A 21,494-nucleotide genomic window follows, 5' to 3' on the forward strand; every position below is an offset into this window, starting at 1 on the left:
CATGAGCTCTGCTCAGGGTTCTTATGAGGCCACAGAGCCTAAGGTCATAGGGCCTCATTAAGAGGTCGGCGGTAAGGGGTGCCAGTGTCGTTAACCCCTTACCGCCGCATTACGAGGTCCCTTAGTGGATCCTGCTAAGGGCGGCTGGTAATACCAGCCGCCCTTAGCGGGAGCCGCTAAGTGACCAGGGAGCTAATAACGGTCCCATTATTAACAGGCCCGTTGTTAGCTCCCTCGCCATTCCCATTGAGCCCTATGGGGGCTCGAATGGGAATGGGGATGGGTTCCCTGAATGGGGAAATACCGGGTCCTCCAAGGTTGGAATGACCCGGTAAGTCCCCATTCAGGGAACCCAGACCTGGTATGCGGTATGTGGGTAGCCATGGTAGCACCATGGCTACCTCCATACTCGTAATGAGGCCCATAGAGATACATGCAAAGTTGTGTGGGTTCCTGTGTGCATGCTTGCATCATAAGTATGTGCCGGAGCTTCCACTGGCATCCTTAGTCCTTTATATACATTCTAGCACTGAGTGTGTATCACAGACCAATCTAGTGTTCACTATCTTTCTCTCCGTCTCTGTCTCTCACCCTCGATCTTCCTATATAGATGAGAGTCACATAGTCGGGTTCATGGTTTTTTCGAAAGAAACCCCAGCTATTGCTGACAGCTGGCCAACCAGAGAAAACACACAGATATCTTGAGGGTGTGTGGGGGCTGTGTTTTTGATAAAAATGGATAGATAAACCATTTAAATTATCTGCGTTCACTACAATTGTAAACTGTCTTTTGTAAGGATCACTTCCAGTATATATTTTAGTCATAACAAGAATGGTACACTTGTCTCACTGAGCAAAACACATGATCAAAACCTAAAATAACTGTATAACTGATTTCCCTACAGAAGGTTATCAATCCACAATGGCCCAACTGATGCACGCCTATTGTATTCTTTGGAAATACCCCCATGAGAAAGGGAAAGAGGACAGCACATTGAGCATTCCAGCCTGTTTTCAATAAGAGCAAAGAGCATTTAGGGAGCATAAGAATGACAACAACAGATCATTATATTTGACTCAAACGGCTGTGGTAAAAGAGTTGCATGTTGGAATCATTAAGGCCATAACTCACACTAGACGTGGAGCTTGTTTCATTTTTCACGCTACTCATCCTAACGTTCGCATGATTGTAATATTGAATCATATTCACTGATTTGGACAGCCAAAGTATTTGCATGTGCGCATTGAATGGCCACAGCATCAGTCACTCCATTAGGATAGAAGGGCTGCATGGATATCATGTTTCCTTTCTCCATGCAGGATCTTAGACAGGCCTCATGCTAAGGATGATTTGCACAGAGATCCTAAGAGATATATTTATATTTGTTTACATATATGATAGCATATTCTATACTGCGGGTTGAGTACCCGCTGCTGCGATCCGTGTGTGATCTGCAGGTCAGAGGTTCAAATCCCAGGAAGGCCAACTCAGCCTTTCATCCTACCAAGGTTGATAAATGAGTAATAACTTCGGTTGGGTGATATTGCATGTACATATGTTCTATGTTAAGTGCTTTGGTGAAAGCGCCGTATAAATAACACATCATTATAATTATTTTAATCTGATTTTGGGGGCTGTTTATATGTAGCTGTCCACTGTGGGCAGGGGTCTGATTCTATGAAATTTTTGAGAACATTTTTAAGTGTTGCTCTCCCATCCTTAATGACAGATTTTCCGGTCATTCAGTTCCAAATTGGTATGCATTAAGATGTTTTCAACTGGTACTCCTGGGATCTCATTGCTGAAACTTTGCACCGTTGCAGTGTGACTTTTGCATGGCATTAGTATTAGACCAATAATTGCTTGAATGCATTTTTGCACGAGGCCAATGCTTGCCCTACTGCTAATATGGAACAGTATTTAGCAATAGGGGCAATATTGCCTTAATGCTCAAATTCGCTGACAGAATACATTTTGTTTAATTATTGCAATGTTGGCCCTATTGCTAATATCATGCAGAATTGCACTTGCACTGGTGCACCATGTCTGTTAAGATAGGCATATGACTTCAAAGCTGTGTTTAAACGAGAATCGTTACTTAACCTTTAAGAAAGTATATGCTGTCTTTCACCAGGTGAGTGTGATCTCATCTGCTAAAAGGAATGCTTATGTTGATGTGCATGAAATCCGTGGCATGTGTTCTGTTATTAAACTTTAAAGGGGCCTTTTATGCCCTAGATGTTATATGTGTATGTCTGGTATCGATGTGTATGCTTGAAGGAAAAAACCCAAACAACTGAGAACTTTAAAAACATTTCTTTCATGGATATTTAATTTTAAGAACACATTAAGCGGGAACTAAACAAGTGACCTCTTTGAAGTGCATTTGCACTTTGCTTCTTTTCATACATAACTCAATGGCTTCGTAGACACACACCAAGCTGTCTCGTGCAGGCAGAAACCTGCAACGATGATGCCTGTTGGAAAATATCTGCAGAGTTTGCCATGTCTTCTAGAAGTCTGGCAAAATGGTACTTAAGTCACTAACATGTGAAATGAAGACTTTTTAATGTAGCGTGAAATTCGGTGCGTTGATGCATTTTAACACAGAGATACCTGGCAAATAAAATAGCCAAACTATATTTAAAAAATCAATAATGTGATAACATTCTTTGTTCACAGGCGGTAACTTGTCAAACCAAAAGTCTGAGTGACTCACCTATTTTTGTTGCACTATAAATATTTTCAATTGGGAAAACAATTCCTAATCCATATAGCAACACTTTAGCCAGTGCTGGAATTAGTTGTGTTGTTGTGACTAGTATGTTCACACAATTTGTCCTGTGAATGAAAAAATAAGAATTACATATCACCTGACCATTTTACACAATTGAACTTAGGAATTACATTGTTCAGGACACTTTGTAAACACACCTAGGCCTGGAGGAGGATCCTCTGCCTCTAGGTAGTGAACAATCAAATACTAGTGTACATAAAGAACATGGTTATCATTAGAAACTCTCAGAGTTGGTTCCTGTAGTTTCACTATCAGATATCGATATCACTGGTCATAAGCAAGATGGAAGGGAGATCCTGCACACAGTTTCAAAAATTCTCCAAACATTTGCCCCCTACTTTAGGGAATCACCTCACAAATCAACCGAAAAGCAACAGAAACACACAGACATTGCTCAGCTTTACAGCTAAGGGTCAGGAATTCGCATGTGTTTAATTGTCTTCTGTCCTTGCTTTTTTTCACCAACAACATTCACCTTTTCAGATGCCTTAATCTTGCACTAGGCCAGTGGAGTTGGCATGGCAGTCGCAGAATTACTATTTGGAAACCTAGCCATGGAAGTACATTAGACACTGTGGGTATTTTTTCAGCCCACATTTCCGCCAGGATTGCCTGAGCACTGTCTTGCGCCCCTTCGCACACACCCCCAGTACTGCATGGTCGCTATCTGCATTTCTTTCAAAAGCTGCCTTGGAATCCCAACATTTATATTAACCAAGCACATGCTTTTCTGTGTAGCATGTCTCTAGAAGATAGCCCCTAAATACTGGAGTAACATGCATTCACACTAAGGCAAAACATTTACCTCCATGCATCTTAAACCTCCTGTCCCGCTTTCCCTCTATCTCACTTCCGTCTTGCTCTCCTGCTGAGCAATCTAATGTCTGGTTCGCCAGGTGGGGGCATAGTAAGCCACTGACAGGGATCAGTAGTGTGAAACTCCTACTGTGGTGATGTGGTGCAATATAACAGTATAGTTTTATCGCAAAAAATACCACTGCATCTTCTGTTTTTTTCCATTTCATTTACATTACAAGTATAGACAAAAGCCAAGTTCAACAAACACTTGCTGATGGTTACGAATTGCACAAATGCAAATTGAATATGCCAGTTTCTAATGAGCAATTTTTCTTGCATGAAACTCAGATTCACAAAAGGATGTGGCACAAATGCAAAACGTCATATTGTACAATCAGTTGTGGTACTCGGGGGACACCGCAGTGAAAGCACATATGGTTCAATCCTGGAATCCTCATGCTGTGTTCTGTCCCTTTGTGCATCTGCATCTATGCATAGCAAAGGTGCATCTTTGCAGCCTCGGAACTGACATCTTAAGATAGTAAAAAAAAAAAAAAGTTAAGAGATGCGTGATAATGAAGGGAATGGCCTTTTCAGAACTTTAATGCTGCAACGAAACACAGCAAAGCCGAAATAGGGGGTTGCTTGTGCTTCTGTTGCAACCCATTTGAGTCAAACTCGAATCACCTACATTTTGGGTGGTTCGTGCACCCACGAATTTCTGAACTTTTTTGCGTAATGACACTAAAAGTTTCAATCAGAACTTCCAGTCCTCCCCATCTCAATGAACTGCAGTGCCAGTATAAGAGGGTTTAGGAAAATAAACAACGAATGACCTTCAAGGGCCTGGCCTTTCCATGCAGCACCATAATAATATTTATTTAAAGTATTTAATACCCCCCTTAATTAATGATGCACATGCAAGACTTCCTAATGGTCTGGGTGGGTCCTCTTAAAATGGTTGCACATTTTAAAAATATTATTTAGGGTTGCAAAGAGGAGGAAAGGTCCCTGTAGGGACGTGGAAAATGTTTTAAGTGTCAAAGGCCTGTTAGAAGTATTAGTTTTATACTTTCAAAGGGCCCAGGTAGTTTATTAAACAACAAAACACAATTCCTACTGCCACGTGGGGGGTCTGTAATTCCTCTTTCTACCCTTTAGTAACAGATTTTTTTCTATTTATAGAAGAGATCTGGGCAGGTAAAAACATATATATTACATTATTTGTATTGTTCTGGTCATGTAGTAGATGGCATCCATTGTGGTCTGGTTTGCTCAAAATATTTATTGACATGGCATGAATAGTGGCTTCACCCGCCTCTGCTGCCCTCCCCTCCCTATCCTTCTATCCCCCCATAGTAGTGGAGTCTGTTTCCTCTATTTCCGGGCTTTGAGTTGTTTGTTCCCATCGAAGAATTGATCCACAGCCAACTCTCTTCCTCCCGACTGTTCCGGAGCTTGTGGCCGCTGGTTTTTGGGTTTCAGTGGAGCCGTGGTGAAGCAATGGTCTTGGGGGGCATCGATCGGGTGCGATTTCTGTGTGGGGCGGTTACATGTACGCCTCTAGCATTTTTCCATAGCGTCGACTTTTGGCGGGGTTGGAGATCGTCAATCTGTGGTAAGCTGCTCATTCTAGTCTGCACATTGTGGATAGTGTTTTGGACCATTTGGCCAGTGCTGGAGGTCTTTTCGAGTTCCAGTGTATTATTAGGAGCTTTCTCGCCGAGAACATGAGGGAGATCAAGTTTGACAAAAAAAAGAAATAATAAAAAAAATATTTATATATCTATTGACATTTGTTCTACCTCATATAAGATCAGGTGGGTTAGGGCAAGTACTTTCTCGGGTGTGGTCATTGTTTTATTAACGATTTTTCTTTCAAATGTGGACCGGGTTGAAAATGACTTGGCCCATTGTCTCTGGCTGTCCAACCTTACTCGCAGGGTATTGAAACATATTTTACACATTTTAATAAACATTTTTTAAGGAACTGTTTGAAGCAGTCTTTTTCCAACGTCTAACCCTTTTCTTAACATGAACAATGTGTACACAGCCCTGAGTAAATCTGCCTTCACCCAAGACTACAAATACGATTTTAAAAGGTTTAATATATTTAGATTATGGACCCACCCCAAACCCTTTAGAAATATAGAAAATGTTCTATACTTAAGGGGATATAGATGGGGTGAATGCAACGCAGGGTGCTGAGTCCTGCATCAGACAGCTTGCTTTTGCAAAATGTGAAATTTCCCTATGTGAATTTCTAGGTTTTCACTTTGTCTGGGGTTCCACGGTAAACACAGGCATATCTGTGCAACTGAGCTCTCCTGAGCATACCTTTCTGAATGCTCAGAAACATTCAAATCAACTTGAATATTTACCTAGAATGAATGAGTGTGAGTGCTTTCAAAGCTAGGGTTAGCCATGAATCTGTAAGGGCCTCTATCTCTGCTCTCAGTTGCAGCCAGGCCTCTCTTTTTGCTGGACCCAGGAGACCTGTGGAAAATGAAGAAAAAAAACAAGGTGTAATAGGTGTTTTATGCAGTGTAATCATATCACCCCCAATTAAACCAATTCAAGAATTGCAAATGTATGTATTCAGATATTGCTCTGGTTCACGGATATCAGAAAACAGTGCTGAGCTACTAGGAGAAAAGAGTTTAACAAGCTTGAATCCTTTGTGGGATTTTAAGAAAATGTTTTTCTTTTTATGGCAGGGGTTTAGGATAGACAGTGAGCCCTTATGACTTCTATAATCCGTCACCACTGACTATTCTGGCTAGGGCTGATGGAATCTGTTGTCCAGAACATCCAGGAAGCCACTGACCCCTGTTCTACAATCCAAATGGGGAGGCAGGCCTTTGCTTGATCTATGCATAATTGGAAATGTGACGAACACACTGAGTCATGGATTGTTTGAACAAATAAAGGCAGGGTTTCAAAGTCTTGCTCCAATTAAACATAGTTAAGGATTCAATGATGATACATTGGAATTATGAACATGACAGCCATATGGAACCAGACAAAAGTTAAGTCACAAAAATGTGTAACCAAACAAAGAAAGTTGGGGCAAATATTATTCATGTGCAAACGGATCATTATGATATTAAGTCATTTATTAAAGAGGGATGTTTTCCCCCCTATCACTTTTCACATAAGGAACTCTAACCTCCAGCAATACGTCTACTGCATAGAATCACCTGATGCAGCAGCGGCATCAGTTAAAACATATCCAAAATCCTAACCACTTATTCATACATTTTACCAAACGTGTATTCATGGTTTTCATTTGAATTAGGTATAGCATAAGTTGCAGATTTATAAGGGCAATGGGAAATGCATGCATGCTCAATGAGCCACTGTTATGACCTAATAACTATATATAGACTAGGGGCCTAATTCATGGATGGTTTAGCTGGTGCAGAGTGATTTTGCACTGCCAACAAACACGTTGAACCGGGCCTAATTCACAAAGCGGTGAAATGTCTATTTTTTCAGAGTAAAATCATTTTACAATGTACTCTTTGCAATGCTCTAAATGGGCCTAATTCACAACAAAAGCACTACAACTTAGTGCTTGGTCTTTTTTTAATCATTTAGCCCGGTGCAAAGTGTACTTGTGCAGTGCAAAGTGACTTTGCTCTGTGCTAAACATTCTGTTAATTAGGCCCTAACCCTCATTCTTAGTTGTGCTGATTAGCCATTTTCAAACAGGTCATAACAACCTTGAGAACAATTGTTTTGAACACCTGCAGACTGAAGGGATCCCATTACAGAAAATGTTACTAGGCTTCTGTGAAGCACCAACTTGTACCATCAGGCTTGGCATCACAGGCAGAATGGGAATGCAGGGCACCATGACGCTGCACTGACGCCCTACGAAAAATAATTTAAGTAGCCCTCTTTATCAAATAGCAAATGAGAATTACTTAATGGTGAAGGGTAGAGACCCCAGAGCAGCAAGGCTCATTGGGGACCCCAACGTACAGTTGATGCACAACATACCCATTGTAACCCTAATACTGGTGACACCAGGTAGACACCAGCTTTTGTCTGGTTTTAAACTTGATGGGCATTTGCCAGGGAAGCCCATTTCTTTAACTGGACTTCTGAGGTGGGCAGAGAATGTTGACTACTGTAGCACAAGAGCAGTGCTCTAAGTATCCTACAACAATTTGTATAAGGTGAATCAGTCAGGCATGAATGCACCTTGTGCAAAATAGGCCTGCAAATGCACACTGGTGGACAAAGACCCCCCCCCCCCATAGCATTGGTGGGTATGTAACTATGTGGCATGCGGGCAAAGAGGAACTTACCTGAAGCACTGCAGGGACGGGTGAGTTAGTGAGCAAATTAGGAGGACAGAGAGTGTCCCCCAATGGTGGCATTTAAGGTGTTGTGTGGTAGCATCCTCGTTCCTGAAAACGGGGAAAAGGGCGCTTTTTGAAGTGTAAAACACTGAGTGTTGCCTCTGTGAAATCCCAATAAAGGGATGGTTTTTATTTGCGTGCATATTTCTTTGAAGTCCTATATTTTATTACTGGGTTGGGTAGACACAGGTTTGAAATGGAGACTGTTAATGGCCCCTTTCCCTGACATGTCACAGCTCACTGGGAAGGGGCCAATAGCAATCGAAAGCCCCCCATCCTCTGTATGCTCCACAGTAAATGCCTGCACCACATAAGCCGCATTGTATTCTAGCTAGTATCCGATGTGTCCAAGTTGACATGAAAACAGTGACGTAATAATGCATTTAAAGGTGCACATTTAATTCAGAAGAGGCTTGTGTCAAACAATTCTCTGAGAGAAGAAAAGTAGGGCAGCACATAGAGATGTCTGGGTCTCCTGTGCAGGTTAACAAATGTCAGCCATCGGGGTGTTATAATTGTTTCACAGAGTAAGGAGTGTTTAAAATTAATGTTGAAAACAAGGAAAGGGGGTGCTTTAAAAAATTGGAGATGAGCATGGGTACATCTTTAGACTGAAAGTCACACCACGGGGAGTGTTGGCATGGGGAGACACATGAGGAGGAGCCAAGGAATGAGAGCTTCACATTGAGCTTGATGTCCTACTGTCCATCTCAACTCATAGTTTATTTTTTGTACTTATTTATATATTTATATATTTATATAACGCTGGAGCCCACAGGCATCAGGGTGCAATCAAGAAAAGATGCCATAGCTAAGATCAGGATATTTTCATTCAAACAAGGCTGTTTTCAGTTGTTTCCTAAATTTCAAGGGGTATTTTATGGTACGCAGTGCAACCGGACGTTTATTCCATACCTGGGTGGCTTGCACCAGGAATGAACAACCATTCCCTTTGACCTGCTTGCTCTGAGGGCAGACCAGTCTCATGGTATCAGCAGACAGAGTATTTATGGTGAGACTTTGTAGAGTAATACATTCTTTAATGTACTGGGGGCCTTGCCCATAGAGACATTTGTGGACAATCGTGAGGGCCTTGAAGCGAATTCTGGCTTTCACAGGGAGCCAATGTAGCTCTCTCGTGTGTGCCGTGATGGGTTTGTACCTAGTAACATTCTTCACTAACCAAACTGCATCATTTTGCATTATATGAAGTTTTTGAAACATCCCTTGTTTCCCCCGATCAATGAAGCACTGCAATAATCGATCCTGGGCATTATGATAGCACGAACTAGCGTAGAGCAATTTGTTTCAGAGACATAAGGCTTCAACAATCTGGGCAGTCTAAAATGATATTGGGTCTTGCCTATAAATAACACTGTTGGGATGAGTCAACATACTCAATGATGGTTCAAGAATTAACCCCAATATTTTTACTTTGTTAGCTGCTTTAATATAGTGCTTCTCAATATCAAAACCGACATATTGGGCTTGAAGCTTAGCACACGCCTGGGAGGAGTCAAAGATCAAGAGCTTGGTTTTATCTCCATTCAGGCACATTCCGTTGAGTTCCATCCAACTCTGTATTGCTCCATAGACTGTGGAAATTCTTTCTGCATCTTTTTCATAGTTACCACTAAAATGGGATGTCTCCTCGTGCCCTGCAAGAGCCTTTAAGCTGAACACAATGAAGACCCATCCTTTCTACCTCTCTCCAGTGTTGAGCTACTCGTGCTCGATGGCAGCAGCTACGTTATGGCACTCTCTTACTCGTGTCTGTCCTCTATTAGAGATCTCTATGCATTCAAGAGACATATTTAACCATACCTTTTTTACTGACCGCCTCCACTTCCGGTCCCTTTCTCATCTTAGTTGTAATTGTGCTGTTTTTCCATCATCCCTCGGTTGCAGTATACGACCCTCACATGCATAGATATCCTTGGGATGTAGTGCTTACACCCTCCACTGGTTTGGAGGTCTAATATGATACAACACAATGTCTCGCTTCACCACAATAGAAATACAGTTAGTAAATCAGATTAGAGCACCTCTGTGACACTCACTCTATGCCTGCCTTTCTCCAGCTGTGGCGGCTTTGTGTGCTGGAAATTGTGAAATCATGAGGCAGAAACCCTGCCTATTCTGCCAGCTTCCAATGACAGAATTGTCAGCACACAAGGATTTGAGAGTAACATTGATGTCTAGCTATGTAGAACGCCTGACCTTATGGGTACATTCCTAAATTTGCCATCTAATTTACCTAATTGTGATGGATTCATATGTCGCTATTCACATTAAAAATACTTACGGCCATGTCACACAACCCAAACCTTGAACTATTTTTGACATAACTTTCTTATTTAATTTTCAGAAACATAAGAAACATTTACGATACTTGCCGCCAACATTATTTTTGTAGGTATTGTAAATTTCTTTTACTCGTCGATACCGGAAAGCCAGTTTTCTCATCCAGTCCACTCCTCCGCGAACACCGGTTGCCAAGCACAGGTTAGCGCTGGTCGCTGCTGCAGGGAAGCCATCGGTTCCAAAGTTATACGTGCTAATGGAATTGGAGAAGAGGCAAAGTCAGCCTAGATTAACACAAGGGACCTGATTAACAAAGCATTTTTTTATGGAATTTTCCGATTGAAGAACGCTTTTGCAAATCAGGTCGCAGCTGTTTAAACATGAAGGCACCGTTTTCCAAACAAGCCTCTTTCGCATGAAAAGATTGCGTGTGTCTGTCTCCCCGTGTCTTCTTACCTCAGATCCTGACCATTGTCGTCTGATGACACATCATCTATATGAACCTGGTCGCATTCCTGAGGAAAATACAAATATTTAATGTTCATTTATAATACTTCACATTCACACATTTCAGAAGAGGAAATCGACTTTAACAACTTTTTTTTCAATAATGAGTCTTTCTTTGTACAACATTAAAACACAAAAGGTAGTCTCTGGCTAGGCGTGTTGATCCACTGTATTGTAAAATCCTATTGATTAATACATGCAAATACACTGCAATGCCATTCATTACATGTAAAGTTCTCCCTTATTTCTCTGTAGTGTTTATCCCAAAAAACGCACTGGATTTTTACTATTTTTACTATTGAGTGGGAGGCCCGTCCCACAGGGAGCCTCTTTAATCCTCTGCATTTTTTCAGCTATGAAACTTGTGGTATAAACCAAACGTGCAGCGTCACAACAGGCTTCTGTGATATGCAATTTTCCGAGAACACATTTTTTGTGTTTGAAATGGAAAGTGGGCGAAAACAATTAGCATGTGTGTTCCATAAGTGCCTCTGCAGCCTTTCAGGTACTTCAAAATCCCATGCTGCTCTGGGCCGAGCCAGCCCGTGCGCCGCGTAACTGAAACCAGACTTCTGGGGAAAAGTAACATGCTACAAAAATTAAACTCGATGCAAAGCGCCAATGAAATTATGACCTCTGATTGCTGTCGAGCCACACACCAACATAGCCCGAGGGCCGTGCTCCTCGGCAGTGCAGAGGCAGAAATCTGGTCCTGGTTTGCCTCCTATTCAAGGCTTCTATTTACTTTGTCTTCCTTCAGGAAAGCAGCAGGCGCAGACACTTGAAATGGCAAACAAAAATAGGCAAGACAAACATTGGTGGCCCTCTACAACTCCTTTTTTTACAGCTTTGCTACTACACGGATAACGGACCTAAATCATTTTGTAGCACACGGTAATATTGACCACCAAATAATCACCCATGTTGTCATTGTGATTGGTTATTTATAATGTGATTAAAACCCAGGGTTTCTAAATACGGACTCGGGAATCGAACTTCTGTTGCTCCATGTCATCTTGCTTCTAAGTCGAGCAGGTTGCCCCTGAGCTATCCTCCCGTTAACAATTTTGTCATTGGATTGTCAACAAAAACATTCCAGGATTTGCTTTTCTAATTTTTTTAGACTGGGTAATAGACCTTGCACCAAGAGTCAGCTTAGTACAAAACTGCCCACCAGTTCTCATCCTTGTGCTGAATAAGTAATAGGCATGTTTCACAGATAGGGCATGGGCTTGTCACCCTACCAAAGAATCAAATCATGTTGGGTTTTTACATTGGTCAAATATTATGAGAATAATTCCACCTGAGGCGCCTTAGTGGCCATACATTGAAACTTTGCACCGGGCAAGTGCAATTGACAGCAGGGCAAACAATTGCCCCAGTGAATCGCAATATTCTTTCAAAATTCACACTCATGTTAGAAGTGGGGCAAATATTTCCCTGCTGAAAAAATGCATTGAAATAACATGATTTTGCCCTAATGCTAATTGCTTTCGCACCAGTGCATATTTTCGGCAATAGAGTAAGTATTAATTACGCATATTCTTAAAACCTGAATGGATTTTACATTACCGTGGATCAGGGACCCCCACACTTCCCCGGCCCGCTTCCTACCAAATGAGTGTGAGGAACAGCACATTGATGCAGTTGACTACAATGTTAGAACAACCCAAATATTTTTATTGAATTTCAAAATTGCACATTTTTTCAAAATGTAAACCCGGTGAGACCCCTGCGCACCCCCCCAACTTAATGTAATGTATTCCCTAACCCAACTCCCTAGCTATAATATTTCCAATACATGTGCAAAAATATTGAAAAATTCAATTGAACAAATTTGGTGTTTTCAGCCTTGTTATTATCCAATTTGTTGTTTTCAGGCTATACCGCGGTAACCACTAGCAGAACATTTAGAAGGCTTTTATTTTTTGATAAATGGTTTACAAAATCTAGACATCAGTGTGAATAAGTGTGAATGAATGTCAGATTCTGATGTAACTGAATGCTGCTCTGATTGCACAGAATAAAAATGGAAAAAAGAGATGTTCGTTCGTCTTCATTGAGTTCAGAGCAATATCAGTGGATCATAGTTACAACCTATGTTCCTCTTAATGACAGGTCACTTAGATTTAAGACATTGGGGGTCATTCCGAGGTTGGAGGTAAGGGATTACCGGCGCCTGTTAGGGCACCAATGGCGGTAATCCCTTACCTCCGTATTCCGAGTTCCCTTTGCGGGTCCCTCTTTACCTCCTGCTTTTAGCAGGAGTAAATTACGGGACCCACAAAGTGACCTTGGAGTAAATTAGAGGAAAGATCCACTAGAAAAGTTATACAAAGACACCCCTGGATTGTGCTGAAACAGTATTAAATAATAGAATTATGTTGGCATCCAATGGGTGAACAGCCTGACACCGATTTAAATGGATTGCAAGAAATTGGTCATTGATTACAGATTAAAGATAATGGGTGATCCATCATCTTAGAAGCGATAGGGCCCATGCGGATTAATTCAATGCAAAAATAAGCATGTCACTGACTGCAATACAATGAGATTCATGAGAATTTGCCCTTGACACTAGGCGTACATTGTGATGATAACATGATGACAGTGATGATGTATACAGTACACAGATAACATGAATTGTCTCCAGATACTTTCATTGGTATGAATATTATCCTGCTAGAGGTTCTCATTTCGCCAACCTTGGAAATATAAAAGGCTGTGCCAACTTTGCTGCGATTTTAACATATGGCCTGTGCTGAGATGACCTGTTAGCCCAATGGGCTATCTTAGTGGCCTTACTAACAAAACAAGCCACAAAGAAAAGCTGAAAGGCTCGCATTACTCAGATGTGGGCTACTATGGTCACTTTGTTTGGTATTTACTATGGCGCTGACCTAGCTTCACTTTGCAGAGAACTTCTCAAATATGAGGTGCTGTACCTACAATAGGTGGGTGTATGGCGCCCAGATGATGCCAGAGTACATAGTACAGGATGTGATGACAAGACGGGTGGAAGCATGTTATTGGAACAATGACAGACAGCCTGCTGTGCTCTTGGTGTCTTTATATTTACATTACAAAACTTTACAATTGTAGGCAAATATAGATAAAGTAATTTCCCAAACAATACACAATATTTGGACTAAGTGCTGGAGTCAGGTTTGTGGGATGTATTGACCTACTCCACTGTGCTATGCGGCACCACTCTGATAATTATGGTGCAAGAAACAGCAACAATTGAGGCAAAACTCTTGTGTGCACCAAAAACCTACAAAAAACGCATGTTTAAATGCACAAAAAGATGGATGCCCAACCTGCCACCCATGGTGCATTTGTGGTGGAATAGGGCACACCCTGCAGAAAATGTGCCAGTGGGATCCATGACCAGCAAACAGAGTGCAGGGAGAGAAGCAGCACTTTGCAAATTAAACTCCAAAATGTGCCTATAAATTACATTGGGTTTGTGGCTAAAAACTCCAAAATGTCTATACACAACACTTCTCAACATTTAAAATCTTGCTTGGCGCTAAAATGAAGCATTGCGGACATACAACGTCCTAAAGTGTAAGGAGCAAAACATTTCTTCAGAAAAAATGATTGTCTGTAAACTGACAGCCCCTGTCAAAATCTGTGTTCAATACCCTGGGTTACCTGTGAATGACAGCTGTCAGATGAGCTCCTGATGAAACTTCAAAGTATTTAAACTAAAAGTCTGCCGGATTAGCAAACATAAAAGGATTGTTGCTAAAAGGAATACAAATCTTAGTTGTGTTTTTGATCCCACAGATTTAAAGCTAAGAAAGTAATGTATTTATGTGATGTTTGCTGGATATTTAATTAAGAATAAATTAGCCTGGCTGAGCTGCAACCCTTTGGAAGTGGAAAAACAGATTTCTTCCAAGGGGAGGGGGAATCCTCTCAGCATAAACTCACTGGTAGATGATAATTGTGGGTTAGACCAGACTCTTATCTACAGAAAGAGAATGAACAATAGAAGACCCTTCAGCCCAGGAAACAGAAGTGTGAAAGGGGTCATAAACTGCTCCTGGAAGGAACTCCCAAGGGAGGGGGCTGCTCCTAGACTGCAAGGAGAGACACATGGGCGGACCATTTGCTGTTAAGCATGAACAATGAACAATTTTTAAAGGCTCATAACTTGTGATTCAAAGTGGTGAAAAATATACAAAGGACAGATCTGTTGGTCGAATTTTTGGCTGTACGTTTTAAGAGGCGGTAGAACTGTGTAACATATTCTGGACAGGAAAGGCAGTATATGTGGTTTTATGTGAACTGTGTTAATGCTAAAATTGTGAAACTTTACACACACATCCCTATGGTAAACACACACATTTGTGGAAAGTTGCAGAAAGTTTGGAAAATGTGTTCATGGCAAAAAGGACACAATTCTGTAGAAAGGTGAAACAAGATCCCACAGCTGTGGGGTTTTGAGGAACAGCTACTACATGAAATATGGAATCTTTGTGTGTGATTTGTGTGGAGGTGACCAATGTAGAAATATGTATTTTGGATGAAATCCGATTTTGAGACCTGTGGCTAAGGGGAGGTCTCTAAGGACTGTAAAGCAAACCATAAAATGTGACATCATCCGGCCTTGATCCAATCACTCAGATGCAAGGCGGAAATGAGGTTTTGATCCAATCCAAGCTCACAGGGGCTAGCTTAGTTAAGCCAACCAATACACCCATTTTGTGATGACATTTGAAAGGACAACACATAGGGACTCACTGATCCACTCACTTTCCTGATTTCGGCAAAGCACTCTGATCCAGCATTCTACATCCAGCTTTAACATCCTTCCAGATCCAGATGCCAAGACTCTTACCAGCAGTAAAGAACTACTGACTTCCAGCAAAGCCTAAATTCTCAAACTTGTTCCCACATCCCAGTGAAGTGCTGTGGTGTGGGAAGGACTTTTGAACCAGTATCCTGAAACTCTGCACTTGCTACCACAAGACTTGCTTGAGGAACTTGCTATCCATCTGATTGAAATACCCACAAACAAGAAAGGCAGATCCGGTGCAAATCCGGTGTGGGATGTTTTAACCCACTCTGCTCTGCCCTGCGACATCCCTGTGTGGTGGTGGCACCAGAATCAGCAAAATGGCCGCGAAAACCGCATGCGCGCCAAAACCTATGAAAATTGTGCTTTGAAACTGGAAAAGATGGCTGCCAAATCTACTTTGCCTGTTGTCAGTGGTGGAGGAGACCTCACTGCTGAAACCTGTCACTGGGCTGACTACTGAGTAAAAATGGAACACAGCAGGAAAGGCAGTGCTTTATTGCAAGAAACCCAGAAATAGCTCTTAAATCCCTTTTTCTTGGTTGCTGAAAATACAGAATGCCAGTCCAAAACATCAGAAAACACCCAATATCTTTGCTGGGTGTTACCCGCCACTTCATTTAAGGAATCAATATGAACCCAAAATGTCAGGAAAAGTGGAATCTATCATCAAAATATCCACAGTAAAAATGTGTGCTTGCCTGTGAACATCTGTCAAAATATGGGCGCAGTACCAGCAGCCGCTTGTGAATGTTTCAAAAGCATGCATTTAAACTGCAAATTTGCACCATTAAGATCTAATGGCCCTCATTCCGAGTTAGGACTACACCATGGAGTAAATAGCTCCATGGTTGGCAACCATGGAGCTATTTACTCCATGGAATACCGGCATGGTGAATGGAGTAATTACCGGTCCATTCCAAGGTTGGATGGACCGGTAATTCCCCATTGACCATAGCCCTTCCCCATCCCCATTTCTGCCCCAATAGGGCTCAATGGGAATGGGGAAGGAGGTAATTACCACACCGTAAATTACGGTGCCGTAATTTACTCCAAGGTCACTTTGTGGGTCCCGTAATTTACTCCTGCTAAAAGCAGGAGGTAAAGAGGGACCCGCAAAGGGAACTCGGAATACGGAGGTAAGGGATTACCGCCATCGGTGCCCTTACAGGCGCCGTTAATCCCTTACCTCCAACCTCGGAATGACCCCCAATGTCTTAAATCTAAGTGACCTGTCATTAAGAGGAACATAGGTTGTAACTATTTAATCGCCATGATTTAGAGACTGGAATCAGAGTTCTAGCTGCTTGATTAAAATTTCCAAGTTTTATTTTAAATTAAGAAAAATGTTATAAATTGACAGTGGATTTAACGGAACTCAGAGTCACCAAACCAGTTTTACCCAGCTTTTCCCTAACAAAAGTCATCTCCCCTGCATCCCACAAAGGCCAGGAACTTACACCTTTGAAAGGATATGCAGATTGTAAGTGTCAACAGTGGCCTCTGCCAGAGGAAGAAGGTGGGATTTCTGTTGAGCTACAAGACAGAGGCGGGGATAGACATTTTTGTTGATTCTCAATGGAGAGAAAGCATATCTTTGGAAAAGATTGATAAAGGACTGTGCGAATTTGTAAAAATTAGAGAACTAACAGCATTGTGAATGTGATTTTTTTGTGCACATTTTAAAAGGAGCCAGAACTCTGTGCAATGTTCTGAGAAGGCACAGAGAAAATTCTGGTTTAGTAGCAATTGTATTCATCTCAGAAGCATGAAACCTCATACGATTATGCCCAGATATCATGCAAACATATGTACAAAATTGTGGACAAATCAGATGTTGTGTCCCGGACAAAAGTGTGAAAATTCGTCAAATCCAGACCTAAGATCCCAACGCAACGAGGATTGGAAGAGGGTGTGCTCCACAAAATATGTGATCTATGTATGTTATTGGTATAAAGAGTGTACACATGTAAAGATGTATTATATCAAAAAGAGATTTCATGTGCAAAAGGCAAAGGGGAGATTTTCCCTCTCCCATAAACCGCATCATCATGATGATACTCTGTTTTCCCCTCCAATCAAGGGAGAGAGCAGACTTTAGCCAATAGACTACCTAGGGGGTGTGCCTAGGATAATTCCGCATACCCACCACTTTATCAAACACATACATAGAGACATCTTAGGACCTAAAAAAAAGACATTGATCCACCCACCATCCCGATATTGGCAAAGCACTCTGACGGAGATGCATCCATACTCCTTGTTCCAGATTCCAAAACTTTGCAAGCAGAAAGGCTTCTTGCATAGAGGAACCACTTTCAGCTGGGCTTAAATTCCAGAACCCATCCCTCAACGTAAAGGGGAAACCAAAGAGCAGCCAGGCTGTGCGGTAACTGCTTGCCTGCCAAAGAATTATCTTCATAACCAGAAGGGCAGATTAAATCCCAGTCTGGTGCCATACTGTGCTGTGCAGACCAGAGAGCCATTGCAGATCCAGTCCAGTCATGCTGTGCAGTGCAGACCAGAGCGCCTTGCTGTCCAGTCCTGCCGTGCGGTGTCCAGAGGGCCTTGCTGATCGCTGACCCGTCCAGTCCGGTGTGCCCAGCAGTCTGTCTCAGAAAAATCCTTGACCAGATCCCTGACGATTCCATTCAAACATTGGTAGTGAGTATCCATAGTATAGGATTGTCACCAGCCTATGTACTGTCCATAGTCATCCCTATCCAAATCAAATCTATCTCATATCCAGGACTGTATTGTTAGAAATCATTATTGTCTGGCCTGAACTCTCTCTCTTATCCTATAGTCCTTCTGTAATAATATTGTTAAAATCATCTTTGCGCTGATATATTTTATCTGAAGAAAGGCAAGCGTCTCAGCAGGCAAAAACCTGATCGGAGGCGGCCTGATCTGGTGGCTGTACTGTCGTGTAGTTTGGTTCTTCATAGTCCATCCCTAGCATAAAGAAACCTTGTTTGTATTTTAAAAGTGCATCCTTGTTTTACAATTTAGCTTCTTTCTGAAAAAACGACCTCCACGAAAATGTTCATAACTTCTTCATACTTTAATTTAAGTGTCTACTTGAAGCTAACATCCTAAGCTTTCTAAAGAAGCCAAAACCGCACCTCAACTCCTTATAGTTATTCCGCAATCGGGCTTACCGCGCGGAAAAGTTTACCACACATTTTTCGTTTGGCTAAAATCTATAACGTGTAAGATAGCTTTTCATTGCACCCGACCTCAAAATTAACTTGCTCCATACTCTCATATCATTGCTAGTGTTTGTCTGAAACCACACAAAGTGGCTCCCATAAGTATTTCAACAATTTCAGTGAATTAAAACCATTTTCAGTGTTTTACCCATTCATTCAAAACCAACTTTAAAACCATTTTTGACAAGTTTGCCAATCAATTCTGTTTTTCTCTGGTGTTAGCTGGGGGAGAAATTCGGATTGATATATTTGCTTGAATTCTGCATTCCTGAAACCTGTTCTCTCTCGTTCTATCTCTTTATATTGTATTTTGGGGGGAATTGAAGAGTGTGCAGGGGGAAATAGCAATTGCATTGCCATTTGATTGAACACACACAAAAGTATTATTTCTGTGCTGCATTAGTTTTTCCCATCTTACTCCTTGTGATTAAAGAGATTGTTTAGTGTGACATCACCCCATTTGTGCTTATTGCATAACCATTAAAAGTAGTGTGATATATATTGTGAAATCCATGAATAAATATTTGAACTTTGCAAACCAGCCTGATTCCTGGTACAGTGTGACCGGGGAGGAGGGGTTCAAAGAGAGGGGCATGATATAAGTGGTACATCGTTCAGAATAAAAGAACTTATAGACACAAATAAATAATTAAGGGTTTCAGTTGTGCATCCCACGCTAGTCATTGACTTAGGTGAACTGCTGGATTGAAATCACTTACACCGGCGACCGGCCTAGCTGCTCCAGTCCCGTGCCTGTTGTGATGTCCTTCCTTGACAGATGCAATCCATGACCAGAACTGACGGTCCAATTTAATAACTTATTCTGTGAGTATTAATAGGAAGAGCAGTGACCCATAATATATCTGCCTTAGATGATCCAAATCTCAAACCCATCCCATCTCTAATTCAGAACCATAGTATTGCTAGAAATATCTTTGCGCTAACCCTTTTCTCACTGTGTTATTAAACCCTAAATTCTTATTGATTTGATTAAGAAAAGTAAATCCCTGGAAGAAGTAGAGTATCCACAACAGGCGGGTTACGCTGATTACGTGACTGTAAGATCCATCTGTGGCATTTGCTTTTTCATCGTCATAATATAGTATAATCAAACCCATCTGTCATTTCAAAAAGTGCATTTCTGTTTTCCATTCTCATGCCCATTTTGCAAAAACGACTCTCACGAAAACCTCTATAACTCCCTCAGTTTTTATGATAGAAGCAAAATTTCAACTCCTACTTGTACCTAACATCCTTAGCAGTGCGAAATAGTGTGGTTCATCCGTTATAGCAAAAATCGCACAAGGAAAAGTTTGCCACAAATTGAAATTCTGAAAGGTTTTACATGTGTGAAATAGCTGTAAACTGCTTCCCAATTGGACTTTGAGATTTCAAATGTTTTCTTTTGATTAGTCAATTCCAAAGACAATTTCAAAGCCATCTGACAGCTGAAAAGTCAATTCTGGTTTTTTTCTCTTGTGTTTGAAGCTGGAAGGTGGGAGTGATATTCTGTTTGATTTGTGCTATTCCTGAATACCTGCTCTCTCCTCACATCTATTTAATTTGACTGTTAGGAGGTGGAGGAGTGTTGCAGGGGGAACCTATAACCATAGTGCCATCTGTCCAAACCAACTCAAAAGTATTATTTTCTGTGCTGCATTTGCTTTTGTGCTCATTATTTGATTCCTAGTGTATTAAAGATATTATTCAGTATTCTGTCACCCCATTGGTGATTGTTGTTTACCTATTAAAATATATTGTGATTAAATTCTAAATACATAAATAAATATTTACCTTTGCAAACTAGCCTGATTCCTGGTTCAGTGTGACCGGGGGGTCTCAGCAGAAGGGTGTGTATGAGTGGTATATTGTTCAGAATATTGAACTTATAGATAAAAATAAATAAGGGTTTCATTTGCGCACTACATGCTGGGCGTGACTTGGGTGTGTGCCAGATTGAAATCACTTACAGGTTAGAATCCAAATCTCCAGTGTGAAGAGCAAGGGATGCAGCCACAAGGACAGACCTCTTACAGCTAAAGAATGAGGTTACTTCCTGGCATGCCCTGAACAAGAAAGCCATTCATTACTTAGGGCCTCATTACACGGTAGGCGGTAAGGGTTTACCGGTACCGGTATTTTACCGGTACCGGTAAATTCTTACCGCCTTACTTTGAGGTCCCTTTGCGGGTTGGGGAATTTAATGCCTGCTTTTTGCAGGCGTTAAAAACCAACCCGCAAAGGGACCCAGGGAGCTAATTACAGTACCGCAATTTGCGGTGCCGTAATTAGCGCCTTCCCCATTCCCATTATGCCCTCTGGGGCAAAAATGGGAATGGAGAAGGGCAATGGTGGAAGGGGGAATTACCGCCCCGCCAACCTTGGAATGGGGCGGTAATTCCCCTTTCCACCAAGGCGGTGCCGGTATTTTACCGGCATGAACCATGCCGCTAATAGCGCCATGGTTCTCCGCCTACCGTGTAATGAGGCCCTTAGTGTGCACTTAATCAGGTGCTTTCATATTCTCACATCTTCACACATTTCTCTCTCTGTCTAACGGGTATGTTAATGCTTTACAATATCCCTATAAGGTGTGACTACCTTTCGGCGAGGCATGTCTTTCTTCCAAGTACCTGCATATCTGTACAGCAGTTGCTAATACACTCTTAAAGGCCCTGATTCATGGAATTATCTGCGT

The 21,494-nt window shown here is 41.6% G+C and overlaps 1 protein-coding gene across 13 annotated transcripts in view; it reads right to left on the reverse strand.

Moving 5' to 3' along the window:
* The window catches only part of EYA1 (EYA transcriptional coactivator and phosphatase 1), a 395,631-nt gene that overhangs the window by 66,708 nt on the left and 307,429 nt on the right, over nt 1-21,494 (reverse strand). For all 13 annotated transcript variants that reach the window (XM_069621198.1, XM_069621199.1, XM_069621197.1 and 10 more), the window contains 4 exons: nt 10,727-10,785; nt 10,363-10,523; nt 5,978-6,092; nt 2,721-2,842 (listed from right to left, as the gene is read on the reverse strand). In XM_069621198.1, coding sequence (XP_069477299.1) covers nt 2,721-2,842; nt 5,978-6,092; nt 10,363-10,523; nt 10,727-10,785 — 457 coding nt within the window. The remainder of the gene's footprint in view (nt 1-2,720; nt 2,843-5,977; nt 6,093-10,362; nt 10,524-10,726; nt 10,786-21,494) is intronic.

Source organism: Ambystoma mexicanum, chromosome 5q (assembly GCF_040938575.1).
Source record: "Ambystoma mexicanum isolate Mex_15411 chromosome 5q, UKY_AmexF1_1, whole genome shotgun sequence".
NCBI lineage: Eukaryota > Metazoa > Chordata > Amphibia > Caudata > Ambystomatidae > Ambystoma > Ambystoma mexicanum.